The 14266-nt window shown below is 40.7% G+C and overlaps 1 protein-coding gene across 5 annotated transcripts in view; it reads left to right on the plus strand.

Annotated features, from left to right (window-relative positions):
- ARHGEF9 (Cdc42 guanine nucleotide exchange factor 9) overlaps positions 1-14266 on the plus strand; it is a 626906-nt gene that overhangs the window by 425649 nt on the left and 186991 nt on the right. For all 5 annotated transcript variants that reach the window (XM_069747208.1, XM_069747209.1, XM_069747210.1 and 2 more), the window contains one exon: positions 3137-3316. In XM_069747208.1, coding sequence (XP_069603309.1) covers positions 3137-3316 — 180 coding nt within the window. The remainder of the gene's footprint in view (positions 1-3136; positions 3317-14266) is intronic.

Below are 14266 nucleotides of genomic sequence, written 5' to 3' on the forward strand. Positions count from 1 at the left end.
ATCCGTTGAAGCTTTCCTGAGCTACAACCTCATAAAGTGACAGTGGTCAGAATTGTAAAAAGTGGCTTTTTCATTAAGGACAAAATTGGCTCTGTCACTAAAGGGGTAAAGCACAGATCCATTGCATAATTATCAATGTGCACAATTACAATATCTAGATCTAGGGACCTGTGCTTATAGCGAGTGGTCAGCACTTATTAACAGTAACCATACTTATAACCCAGAACCCACTAGCAAGTAGTGATTGCTATCATGTGTATAATACTGAAAAGATAAAAATCTGCTTGGAAAATAAAACCCCAAATGTATCGACAGTAAAAGTACTTTAGTAGTACATACAATTATCATTGAAATTAGTTGTATGGTCAAGGCAATACAAGGAAGGGTATGATAGTTCTCACCAAGCCATATCTTCTATTGAGAAAATAAATAATGTAAAAAAAACAAGCAACAGTTTTCTTATTACAAAAATATCAAAACAATATAAGGGTTTCTTTGTCCCTTAAATAACTGGTTTAGGATATGCTTTCAACCTATTTGCATTTTCTAGTTTTCTTTGTTTTCTCTACCAAAATAATTGTAGATAAAAATAAAAGAAAAAGAAAGTACAAGTATCCGAAAACAATTTGTCGTTTTCTTGTGGCCATCAGAACCCAATTTGACTTAACCTTAATAATAGCCTATGCATGATGGTGTGGATCTATCTATGTAACAAAGGCACATAAATTAGACGTATTTGTAGTGCTAGAGCCCTCACAGGAACAGTGAAGCTAGTCTATTTAATCTGGAGTCAAGTAGAAAAGCTCTTGGGATTTGAACCAGATTCAAGCTGCATGCTTCACTGGCCCGTCCTTGTATTACAGATTAGGGTAGACTGTGGAGGGCTGTGACATTATCAAGTGCTGCCTTCTGTCCCAGGGATAGTTAGCTCTGCTAGGTTGCTCGGCCTTGACTGCATGTCTTCTCCTTTCCTGCTGTGTTATAGAATGAAGAGCTGGGGATCGCACATCAAGCATTGCATTGTGCAAGCAATGTAAACAGATAAACGCCAGAAAGTGAGGAACAGCAATGAAAATGGCCCAACTCCATGATTCCTAGCCATCATTATTGTCATCTTTGCTTAGTGCGGAGCATATTAGGGATTCAAGGCTTGTACAGTATATGTACTTCTCATCATAGATTACACTGCCTCGTGCATGTACCAGAGACATCTAACATCAGCCGAGGCCTAGATCTAGAGAGGGTAGAGGTCGTAGTTGCTTCTGAGTAATTGAGAATGAGTCCAAAGGACCTCACACAAATCGATCCTGTCAAACTAATCTAAACAACTTTGATAAGGAGGCAACTTCCAGACTCGACCAGGGTTAAGCAGTAGATGTTGTCTACCTGGCCTGTTCAATGCCTTTTGATATAGTGCCACAGAAAAGGTTGTACATAAAATGACGGTAATGGGACTAGGGTAAAATATGTAGAGGTGGGTAAACAGTTGGCTCAGTTATAGGAAAAAGAGGGTAGTTATTAATGGAACACACTGGAATTGGGTCACAGTTAACAATAGAGCGTCACAGGGGTCAGTATTGGGCCCTCTTCTATTTAAAATATTCAGTAATAATCTCGTCTAGGGTATACATAGTGGAATTTCAATATTTACAGATGATACTAGACTACACTTGGGCAGAGGAAATAAAATGTAGAATTATGTACTAAATTATAAAAACACTTAGTAAAACTTTTAATGAAAAAGACTTGCATATATGGGTGGATGGCAAACTCAAATTTAGTGACCATTGGAAAGCACCTGCTACCAAGGCTAATAAAATCATGGGATGCATGAAAAGAGGCAAAGATGTTCATGACAAGAACATAGTTTTGCTTTTATACAAATCATTAGTGCAGCCATACTTAGAATACTGTGCACAATTTTGGGCTCCAATGTATAAGATGGGTGTAGAGAAGTGAAGAGCTACCAAGGTTATTAAGGGAATGAGAGCACTGTAATACCAAGATAGGTTATCAAACTTGGGTTATTCAGTTTGGAAAAATGAGGGCCAACATTTTTACAATGTACAGATATATGAAGGGATAGTACAGAGATCTTTCTAATGATCTATTTACACCTAGGCCTGTGACGGTGACAAGGGGCCATCCTCTATCTCTTTACTGTAAAAGCAGTGAGATTATAGAACTCTCTGCCCATGATGTTGTAATGGTTGATTCACTCCAAAAGTACAAGCCAGGCCTGGATGCCTTTCTTGAAAAATGTAAAATTCCAGGTTATGGGTACGAGATTCTGTGATGGAACATTCATCCAGGGAACTAGTCTAATTGCCATACAGTATGTGGAGTCGGGAAGCAATTTTTCTCCTAATATGGGGCAATTACCATTTGCGTCATAGGTTTTTTGGCCTTCTTCTGGATCAACATGTTAAGCTATAGATAAAACTCAACTGATTTAATAGCTATGATCAATCTTAAAAACGATGAAACTATGATAATTGTGCATAATACTTTTTTTAATTCCAGGACAACTACTTCAGAATAATCTAGAGTCTGGTTTTTATTTCAGGAAAGACAGGCATATGAACAATAACTTGTGTAGCAATTTTGGAAAGTGAGGGAAAGAAAGTTCCTTTACGTATAATGCTGCCGGGAAAGTGGGAAAGGCTTCTATAGTTTTATATTTTTGTTGGTTGAAATAGACTGGATGAATTGTGCAGTCCATACAATTGAATGCATGTTGGAAATAGTTTGTTGAACTTTATGAACTGTATAGTGGCAACTCTAGTACCATTACCCCGATGCACACCGCTCCATTGTAAGAATATATTTGCATGGATCAGCACGCGCCATTTCGTTCATATTGCTTCCTTCTTTGCCTTATTTCCCTAAGCTGAAATGTTTCTGTTTTTATGTTGTGTTGCCGCCTGACATCAGATTTGCATGTCACCCTGTGAATGTGCCGATTGGGATTCTGATGGCGAGCACTAGGTTAGCTCGTGCCATACTGCAACAGTCATTTGCTTACTGTATTTTGTGGTATGTTGTGTGTTTTGAAATTAATATGTTATTTTATTATATATCAATAGCAAAATCTGCTGAGCTAAATAAAACTGATGACCCTGTCTTGTCTCTGCAGCTGATCAGCGGTGGATCTATTGTCAGTGCTGAGGCAGCATGGGATCACGTCACCATGGCCAACCGGGAGTTGGCATTTAAAGCTGGAGACGTCATCAAGGTCCTAGATGCTTCTAATAAGGACTGGTGGTGGGGTCAGATAGATGACGAAGAAGGATGGTTTCCAGCCAGCTTTGTGAGGGTAAGTAACTCAAAAAAATATCAATTATTTCCACAACGTGATATATATCTATAAAAGTGTGTAGTAATGATAATCATACTACCACATGTATCAGCCTGCATATCGACAACACCTCCTCCAGCATTAATCATGTTAACTATAGTGACATCATTTAATAGCCTAAAACCCAACAGCTGTTTCTAGTTCTGCATTGCATCAGTGAACACAAAATTATGCAGCGCTCTAAAAAAAAAAAAATACAAGCTGAACTCAAAAGTTCATTGCTGCACTATGTTAAAGCTGCTGTAAGGAACACATTATAATCAAAGTGAGTAAGGATTGAAAGCATAATGCGCCCAATGACACTGACTTGCATCCCAATATTTTAACACTTGTATCTAGACTATGTATACATATATATATAGTCCAGATGCTAGTGTTAAAATATTGGGGTGTAAGTATATACTGTACATACCATAAAGAAAGAAGAGCAGCACATGCACAAACACGGTTGGAACACCACAATTCAATAGTTTCAAAATATATCAAATTTTATTTAAACACAAGAAAAGTACTACACACAGTTAAAAACATCTAAAAAGCTACTCCAACAAGTAGATGTAACCAAAATTCCATGTTACATCTACTTGTTGGAGTAGCTTTTTAGATGTTTTTAACTGTGTGCAGTACTTTTCTTGTGTTTAAATAAAATTTGATATATTTTGAAACTATTGAATTGTGGTGTTCCAACCGTGTTTGTGCATGTGCTGCTCTTCTTTCTTTATGGTATATATATTACATGCTTGGTAGTGAACCCACAACATTTATAGCTAAGATTTTTTTGGATGGTGCCCACTTTAAAACTTTTACTTGTATATACTGTACATATAAACCGTGGATAAAAAAATGTACACACTCTCCTATTAAAATGCCAAATGTTTATCGTTTTAAAAAATCATGCCAAGAAGAATAATTTCGCAATTTTTTCTACGTTTAATGTCACCTATCCTCTGCACAATTCAACTGAACAATGAAATCTTTTTGGGTGGAAAAAGATGAGCAAAGAACTAAAATAATGTGATTGCATCAATATGCACATACTTAAACTAATTCCTGAATTTCTGACAGCATTCAGTCTTTTTGGGCAGTTGTCTATCAGCATGGCACATCTAGAATTGGCAATCTTTATCCATTCTTCCTTGCAGTGGTGCTACAAATTTGTCAGATTAAGAGGGCATCTCCTGTGTACAGTGCCCTTTTCAGCTCAACCCACAGATTTTCACTTGTATTCAGGTTTGGGCAATGACGACTTAGCCATTCCAAAACTATGATCTTCTTCTAGTGAAGCCATTCTGTTGATGCTTTGGAGGTATGCCTACGGTCATTGTGGCATGGAAAGGTAACATTTCTCTTCATCTTCAAGTTTTTAGCAGAGGACTGAAGGTTTTGTTGCAAAAATGACAGATATTTGGAACTGTTCATAATTCCCTCCACATTTACCAAAGTCCCTGTTTCAGTGGCTGAAAAGTAGCCGCAAATCATAATGTTGCCTCCACCATGCCTCACTGTAGGTATGATGTTCTTTTGCTGCTGCACAGTGTTGCCTATGCTTCAAACATATCTTTTTGAATCATCCGACCATAGCACACTTTCCCACATTCTTTTGGCAGACTTAATGTAGGTTTTGGCAAAATAATAGTTGGGTTTGGATGGTTATGTTTTCTAAGAAAAGGGTTCCATCTTGCCACCCTACCCAACATGCCAGACATGTGAAGAATATTGGAAATTATAGTCACATGCAGTGCACAACCAGTACTTGCCAGAAATCTCTGCCTCCCTGTTAATGCGGCTCTTGACAACCTCATGGACCATTTTTCTTCTTGATTTTTTGTCACTTTTTGAGGGACATCCAGTTCTTGACAATGTCATGTTAGTGCCAATGTTAATGAGCAACTATCATTTTACTTTCTGTTTTATAGTACACATGAAAATAAGCAATTTTGTAACATTTGTTATCAGAGAAATCTGCTTGTTTCTCCTCCTGTACTAATCGTTCATTCTCAAAATTCTCAATTCTCAGGTAAAATCTGTATTTAGTGAAGACAGATTGTTACATTACTGAGATAGAAGATGGTAGTTGCTACTAATAAGATTCTATGTAGAGGGAAGAGGAGAGAAGGAGGGAAGAGCTAGAGCTCCTTCATCCTCACTCTCCCATCCACATCCCATCTCTTATCTCAGTAATGTAACAATCTGTCTCCACTGAATGCAGATTTTACCCAAGAATTGATGGTTTTGAGAATGAAAGATCAGTCCAGGAGGAGAAAGAATCAGATTTCTATGATAAGATATATTTCAAAACTTCATATTTTATGTGTAGTACTGATTTATTAAATAAAAATTAAAACAACCGTTACTCTTGAAGCCACTTCTTGATGACCATCTTCACATTGATCCATTCTCCTGACTGATAACTTTCAACCATAAGATCCCATTGCTGTGTTGTAAGCTGTTTATGGACTGTGGCTTTTGCTGTATAATGCAACTAAGAAACTGTCTTACTAGAACATCTAAACTTTATATATGATTAATCGATCGGAATCACAGTAAATTATGGCGGTTGTGTACTGAATACTATTCAACATCCATTGAAATTTGATTGGCTAATTCTGAATGCAACCACATTATTTTACTTTTGTTATTTTTATCTTCTTTTTCAAATTATTTTATTCTATCAAGTACTTTCTACAAATAATTGTGGTGACATGAAAAGTAGAAAAAAATCTTCTTGGCATGATTATTTTGCAATACAAAAACTTGGTATCGTAATAGGGGTATGTAAGCATTTTCTATTCACTATATGTACAATGACATGTAAAAGTTTGGTCACCCCTTGTCAAAATTGCTGTTATCTACTATATAATTGTCTAAGGGTCACTTCCGTCTTTCTGTCTGTCTGTCTGTCCTTCTGTCACGGATATTCATTGGTCGCGGCCTCTGTCTGTCATGGAATCCAAGTCGCTGATTGGTCTCGCCAGCTGCCTGTCATGGCTGCTGCGACCAATCAGCGATGGCCATGGTCCGATTAGTCCCTCCCTACTCCCCTGCAGTCAGTGCCCGGCGCCCGCTCCATACTCCCCGCAGTCAGTGCCTGGCGCCCGCTCCATACTCCCCGCAGTCAGTGCCCGGCACCCGCTCTATACTCCACACAGTCATTGCCCGGCGCCCGCTCCATACTTTCCGCAGTCAGTGCCCGGCGCCTGCTCCATAATCCCCACAGTCAGTGCCCGGTGCCCGCTCCATACTCCCCACAGCCAGTGCCTGGCTCCCGCTCCATACTACCCACAGTCAGTGCCCGGCGCCCGCTCCATACTCCCCGCAGTCAGCGCCCGCTCCATACTCCCCTCCAGTCACCGCTCACACAGGGTTAATGCCAGCGGTAACGGACCACGTTATGCCGCTGTAACTCACTCCGTTACCGCCGCTATTAACCCTGTGTGACCAAGTTTTTACTATTGATGCTGCCTATGCAGCATCAATAGTAAAACGATCTAATGTTAAAAATAATAAAAAAAAACAAAAACCTGCTATTCTCACCTTCCGTAGTTCGACGATGCGCTCCCGCCAGCTTCCGGTCCCAGAGATGCATTGCGAAATTACCCAGAAGACTTAGCGGTCTCGCTAAGTTATCTAGGTAATTTCACAATGCATCCTGGGAACGCAAGATGGTGGCAACCGCGCGCATCGCCAGAGGTCCGCTGGATCTACGCTGGATCCCGCCGGGTGAGTATATAACTATTTTTTATTTTAATTATTTTTTTTAACAGGGATATGGTGCCCACACTGCTAAATACTATGTGGGCTGTGTTAGATACCACGTGGCTGCTATATACTACCTGGCCAGTGTTAGATGCTATGTGGGCTGTGTTCTATACTGCGTGGGCTGTGCTATATATTACGTGGCCAGTGTTATATACTGCGTTATGTACTACATGGCTGCTATATAATACTTGCCTGTGTTCTATACTGCGTGCTATATACTACGTGGCCACTGTTAGATACTATGTGGGCTGTGGTATATATTACGTGGCTGCTATATACTGCATGGCTGCTATATACTATGTGGGCTGTGTTATATACTGCGTGGCCTATATTAACGCATCGGGTATTCTAGAATATTTATGTATGTATATAGCAGCCACATGGTATATACCACAGGCCACATAGTACTCCTATATACTACGTGGCCTGTGCTATATACTATGTGGCTGCTATATACATACATACATATTCTAGAATACCCGATGCGTTAGAATCGGGCCACCATCTAGTAGTAATTAGTTAAGCAAGTTGAAGATGAAATGATCTCTAAAACTGCTAAAGTTAATGAAGCATTTCATACTGTATGTGCTTCAGGAAAAAATATATATTTTCATATTTCACATTTTAAAAATTACCAAAACAAAAATGGGCCTATGCAAAAGTTTGGGCACCTTCCTTGGTTAGTACCTAGTTGCACTCCCTTTTGCAAGTACCACAGCTTGTAAACGCTTTTGGTAGCCAGCCAAGAGTCTTTCAATTCTGGTATGAGGATTTTCATCTATTTTCCCTTGGAAAATTCTTCAGATTCAGTGAGATTCATGGGCCGTGTTGTTTGCACTGTTATTTTGTGGTCTAGCCACATATTTTCAATGATGTTTAGATCAGGGGACTGTGAGGGCCATTGTAAAACTTTCAACTTGCGCCTTTTTAGGCAGTCTATTGTCGATATTGATGTGTGTTTAGGATCATTATCCATTTGTAGAAGCCATCCTCTTTTCAGTTTCAGCTTTTTTTTACAGATGGTGTTTTGTTTGCATCAAGAATTTGTTAAAATTTAATTGAATCCAATCTTCCATCTGCCCATGAAATGTTCCCTCTGCCATTGGCTGCAACACAACCCCAAATCATGATTGATCCACCCCCATGCTTAATGGTTGATGAGATGTTCTTTTCCTGAAATTCAGTGCCCTTTTTTCTACACACATACCTTTGATCATTGTGGCCAAAGAGTTCTATTTTAACCTCATTGGTTCACAGAATTTGTTTCTAAAATGCATCAGACTTGTTTAGAGGTTCTTTTGCATACTTCTGATACTTAATTTTATGGTGAGAACATTGGAGAAGTTTTCTTCTGATCACTTCCATGAAGGTCATATTTGTGCAGATATCTATGAACAGTAGAACAATGTACAACAACTCTAGAGTCTGCTAAATCTTTCTGAATGTCTTTTGCAGTCAAGCGGGGGTTCTAATTTGCCTCTCTAGCAATCCTACCAACAGCTCTCAATGAAATTTTGCTTGGTCTTGAAGAACTTAAAATACAAAGGAAATATGTCGTCTTTAACTTTAGGCCTTTTAGAGATCATTTCATCTTCAACTTACCTTACTGTTCACAATAACAGTAATTTTGACCAGGAGTACCCAAACTTCAACATGTTACTGTGTACAGTGGCTTGCGAAAGTATTCACCCATCACCCCTTTTCAATTTTCTTGTTTTGCTACCTCACAACCTGGAATTTCACAGTTTTTTTGAGGGTTTGCATCAGTTTATGTAAAGAACATGCTTACAACTGAAAATGTGAAGCAAACAACAAATAGTGCAAAATTACTGACAACTTCAGTGTGCATAACTATTCACCTCCCTAAAGGCAGTACTTTGTAGAATCTCCATTTGCAGTAATTACGGCCGCAAATTGCTTTGGATAAGTCTCTATGAGCTTTCCACATTTTACTACTGGGATTATTGCCCATGCTTCAAAGCAAAACTGCACCAGCTCCTTCAGGTTAGGTTCCTTCGATGAACAGCGATCTTCAAGTCTGACAACAGATTCTCAATTGGATTAAGATCTGGGCTTTAACTATGTCACTGCAAAACATTCCTTATAAACCACTCGAGTGTTGCTTTAGCAGGATGCTTTGGATCATTGTCTTGTTGGAAGGTGAACCTCCGTCCAAGTCTCAAATAACCAACAGACTGAAACAGGTTTTGCTCAAGAAAAACCCTGTTTGGTGCATGCTCTGGCAGCACAAAAAAACCCGCTGTATTTTGCACTATTCATCTTACCCTCGACTCAGACCATTTTTCCTGTCCCTGCTGATGAAAAACATCCCCACAGCATGATGATGCCAGCATGATTCACAGTGTGGATGTTGTTCTTGGGGTGATCGGCTATGCTGTTTTGGCGCCAGGCATAGCGTTTAACTTGGTGGCCAAAGAGTTCAATTTTGGTCTCATCTTCTTCCATATGTTTGGATAGTTCCCCACGGAGAGTCCCCCCACATGTCTTTTGGCTCAATTTGAGCCTTACAGTTTTTGTGTTTAAGTAAAGGCTTTTTTTCTTCCCACTGTTCCATAAAGGCCACCTCTACGGAGTGTGCAACATATTGTGGTCGTATAGACAGAGACTTCAGTCTCTGCTTGGAACTCTGGAGCTACTTCAGGGTTACCTTTGGTCTCTGGCCTTTCTGATTAATGTCCTCTTTGTCCAAGCTGAGCGGTTTGGTGGGCTGCCCTTTCTTTAAAGGTTTGTTTTTGGACCATGTTCTTTCCATTTGATGATAATTTGATGGTTTTCTGGGGATCATCAGAAAGTAGGATTTTTTTTATAACCCAGCCCTATCTTGGAACCTCAACAACTTTTTCCCTGACTTGCTTAGTGATCTCCTCGGGGTTAATAGTGTTGTTTGGCTAGTGGTGCCTCATGCTTAATGGTGCTGCAGCCTCTGTGGCCTTTCAGAAAAGGTGTATATACTAAAAGACCATGTGACACTTAGATTGCACACAGGTGGACTTCCTTTCACTAAGCTTGTGATTTATGAAGGTAATTGTTTACACCAGAAATTTGGGGGACTTCACAGCAAAAGAGGTGAATACATATGCACATGCCATTTTTTTGTATTTGATCCCATAAGTTTAATTAATGCCTATATTTTTCTCACTTCACTTCACCAACTTAGACAATTTAGTGCTGATGCATCACAAACAAATCGGATTACAAAAATATTTAAACACAGATTGCAATATAACAAAATAGGTAAAAAGCCTAGTGTGAATAGGTGAATACTTTCGCAGCCACTGTATATTGATCAGCCAAAACATTGATTCCTTACTTTCAATTGGACCATGTGACTAGGAATTGCATGACTTTATGTTCTCTGAAGGGGTTCATCATCTCAGTCACCTGTTTATTGAATCTGTATAAAATGTACCACACACTTTCTGCATGGTAGGCGGACAGAAACTCCTATCGCAGTTACTGATTGTGACTGCACAGCTCCTTTCACACTGTTGTAATCTATAAGATCATAGTTCATTCTACATACTGTATGCTTATAATCTATTAATTGATTTAATAGAGGATAGTCAGACTTAGATGTTACTTGCTATAGCTGCTCATGTGATGCGGTACTAATCATCATGGGATTTATAAAAGATCAAAGAGGAATAAAATGCAGATTACAATCTAGGAAATAAGATGGAGGTGGATAAGAAGCAAAAAGGATGCTGAACTGCAGGGAAGTGAGATCACCATATGTAAATAAGCATAGATATAATCAGGTGAGGTTCAAGGATAGAAAAAAAATGTGACCGCTTCTTTAAAATCACCTGCCTACTGTTTTGTAGGCTCTTCCCATGCCAACAAAAAAACTCAGCCCTATTGAGGTGTGGATCCCAGAAGTTAATAGTTCTTATAGTATCTGGCACCATTACATTAGCAGCAGATCCTAATATGAAGTTTTGACGTAGACACGTTATGAATTACACATATTTTTCCAGCTCATAGCCCAGATGCTCAATTAAATTAAGAATTGGAGGCCAAGTCAACACCTTGAATTCTCTATCATGTTCCTCAAATCATTCTTCTGACTGATAGGGTAATGTGTCTCGCAGAGCAGCCTAATGAAATAGGCCACTGCCTTTAGGGAATACAGCAGCCATAAAGGAATAGGCTTGGTTTGTACAACATTTAGATATATAGTATGTATCACTGGAACATCCAGATGAATATCAGGACCCAAGATTTCCCAGCAGAACATTGCCCAGGTCCACATTAGTCATTCATGCTGCCCTATGCATTAACTGGTCACGTCTGCTACTAGAATGACAGGCTGAAGGTCTTCTTCAGTAGTGTATGACTTGGAACCTGCTTGAAAAAGTGCTAAATAAATGCTTTAGAAGAATTAACATATACCCTGCAATTTAAAAATGACTTATTGTGCATATGTTCAGTTTTTTAAGATTCTTTTGAGCTTCATTTAACTGTGTCAAGTTATCAAAGAGGATAAAGCAATTAAAACAAGTGACTTAAAAATCTTCTGGTAGCTTGTGCTTGGAACTGCTCACTAAAAAATTAAAGATTATTATATTTACTTAAATATAGGATTACAACCACCTTCGGTACATACAGTAAATAGATCACCAGAGTACAAACATTAAAGAAAGCCCACTAAGTTTTATGGGTAATTAAATTCATAAGATATGATCAAGACAAAAAGGTTAAAAAATAACCAACAGAGTATAAACCCATAAAATCATTTTATTATGTTAAATATTAAAATTGTTTAACAAAAATACCACTGGACATGACAAAAAATGGGTACGCCAATATATATATCATATCACGTAGTGTCCTTTGCCTTATCACGCTAGCTAAATCCAGGAAAACACGCCTCCTGAATCCTGATGAAGTATTGAGACAAAACGTGTTGGGGTGGTGGAGATGTGTTGTGAATTCTGCTCTTGGGTTCCCTCCAGTGGTGGTAGGTGGGAATGCAGTTGTCTCTGAGTCACAGTCCTGGCCAGGTGTATCTGCTAATTGCTGTTCTGACTGGGATATTTAAGTGTGCAGGATTCATTAGCCCTGGCCAGTTGTCAATGTTTCTTTGGAAGTATTGGATCTCTGCCTGGCCTCACCTGCTGTTGTGAATTCTGCTCTTGGGCTCCCTCCGGTGGTTATGAGTGGTAGTGCTGCGGTAGTTGGATCGCAGCATTTATCAGGTGTATCCATTTTTTGTAATTTTCGCTGGGCTATTTAAGTCTTGCTTTATCCTTTGTCAGTGCCAGTTGTCCATTGTTTTGGAGGATTCACATCCATTCTTGGTCTCTCCTGGTCTGCTGTTTATTTCTTCAAAGATAAGTTCTGGCCTTGTTTTTGCTGTCCACCTGCTGTGGACCTTATAGTCTGTGCATTTTCTTGTTTTGTTTTGTCCAGCTTTGTCTGTGAAGGATGTTTTGCAGCCTAGCTGTGTCTCTGGAGATGCAGATATACCCTCCATGTCTTTAGTCAGATGTGGTGTTTTGTATTTTCTGTGGTGGATATTTTCTAGTGTTTTTATACTGACCGCATAGTACTCTGTCCTATTCTTCCTTTTTAGCTAGTATGGCCTCCTATGCTAAATCCTGATTTCATGTCTGCATATGTTATTTCCCTCTCCTTTCACAGTCAATATTTGTGGGCGGCTGTCTATCCTTTGGGGATTTTCTCTGAGGCAAGATAGTTTTCCTGTTTCTGTCTTTAGGGGTAGTTAGTTCTTAGGCGGTGTCGAGGGGTCTAGGGAGTGTTAGGTACCCCCCACGGCTACTTCTAGTTGCGCTGCTAGTTCAGGGTTTGCGGTCAGTAAAGGTACCACCTTCTCCAGAGTACGTCTCATGCTGCTCCTAGGCCACCAGATCATAACACCTGCTTAGCTGCCAGTTCAGCAAAGATAAGTGTCTGTTTCTTTTTCTGAAGCACACTTTGTTAGGGGTCGAGTTCCCGCTTCTGCACAGGGGGAATCTCGGGCCACTTCCGCTGCGGTCTCCCATTCTTGTCCAGCCGCAGTGGAGCCTGCTCAGCAAGGACGTCGGTCCCAGCGTCTTGCTCATTCTCACTCTGTTCTGAGAGTTAGTGCTGCTTCTCCAGTCTCTGCCTTTAAAGTCAGTGCTGGTCAGCAGCGAGCGGACTTCTCTGGGACTAAGTCCTTGTCTGCATGTACTGAGCATGCCCAGCGTAAGGTCTCCCGTTGGAGATCGAGGGTCATGTGCTCAGGCTCTGCAGCACATTCCATTGGTCCTCTTGGCAGGTCCTAGAAGGGCAAAAGTGCTGTGGCCACTTCCTGTGCTGCTGCTATATAAACTGCGCATGACCGCACGGCCATGCGCTAGTATTGTCTTACAATTGCTTATGTGTGTATGTTGTGAGTGCAAGTCGTCCTTGGAAACCCCTACCCTAGTGAATGTCTGTTCGCGGAAGGTGTATGGCTGCTACCTAGCGCCCGACTTAGCCTACAGCACTAAACACACATCACAGCGTCCTGTAGCTGTGCCTGCCAGTACGGCGCCGTGCGCCTGCCTTGCGCTTTCCATACCCGAGTCTGGGTGGTTAGTGGCGTCCGTTAGTGCGGCATCGCTCGCACTCTTGTGCATATAGATTTCTTAAGGTTCTCTACACACCCAGTTGCGGTGTTACGCCAGCAAGGGTCTAATCGGGCTCCAATCCCTTCTGGGGTTAAGTCCGCTGACCACTTGCTCGCGCACTAGTGCGGTACTGCGGTCCTGTGAATTAACAGGATCGCTTTCTTCACGCTGGGTGAGGTTTAACCCACGCGTGTATACTTTAGTGTACCGCCATATTGTCTGCTAATTGCTAGCAGCAGGTTCTCACCTGCACGGTGGACCCCGGACTGCGAACGCACCTTTATCATCTGTCTTGGTGCGTTCCGCCGGTCCTAACAGAATACTAGCGCCAGGGTCTGGCTTGTAAAATGGCGGACGATCAGCGTTCACAGCGGTACATCCAGCAGCTGGAGGGAAGGTTGGCGGCTCTTGAGCGTTCAACCTCAGCTGTGGATGTTACTGCTGTCGCTGTTCAGGCTGCAAGTGTGGCTGCAGCTACCTTGTCCACTGCCGCTCCTGTACCGACGCTATCTCGCCTCCCGCTACCAGAGAA

Source organism: Ranitomeya imitator, chromosome 2 (assembly GCF_032444005.1).
Source record: "Ranitomeya imitator isolate aRanImi1 chromosome 2, aRanImi1.pri, whole genome shotgun sequence".
In the NCBI taxonomy this organism is placed as follows: domain Eukaryota; kingdom Metazoa; phylum Chordata; class Amphibia; order Anura; family Dendrobatidae; genus Ranitomeya; species Ranitomeya imitator.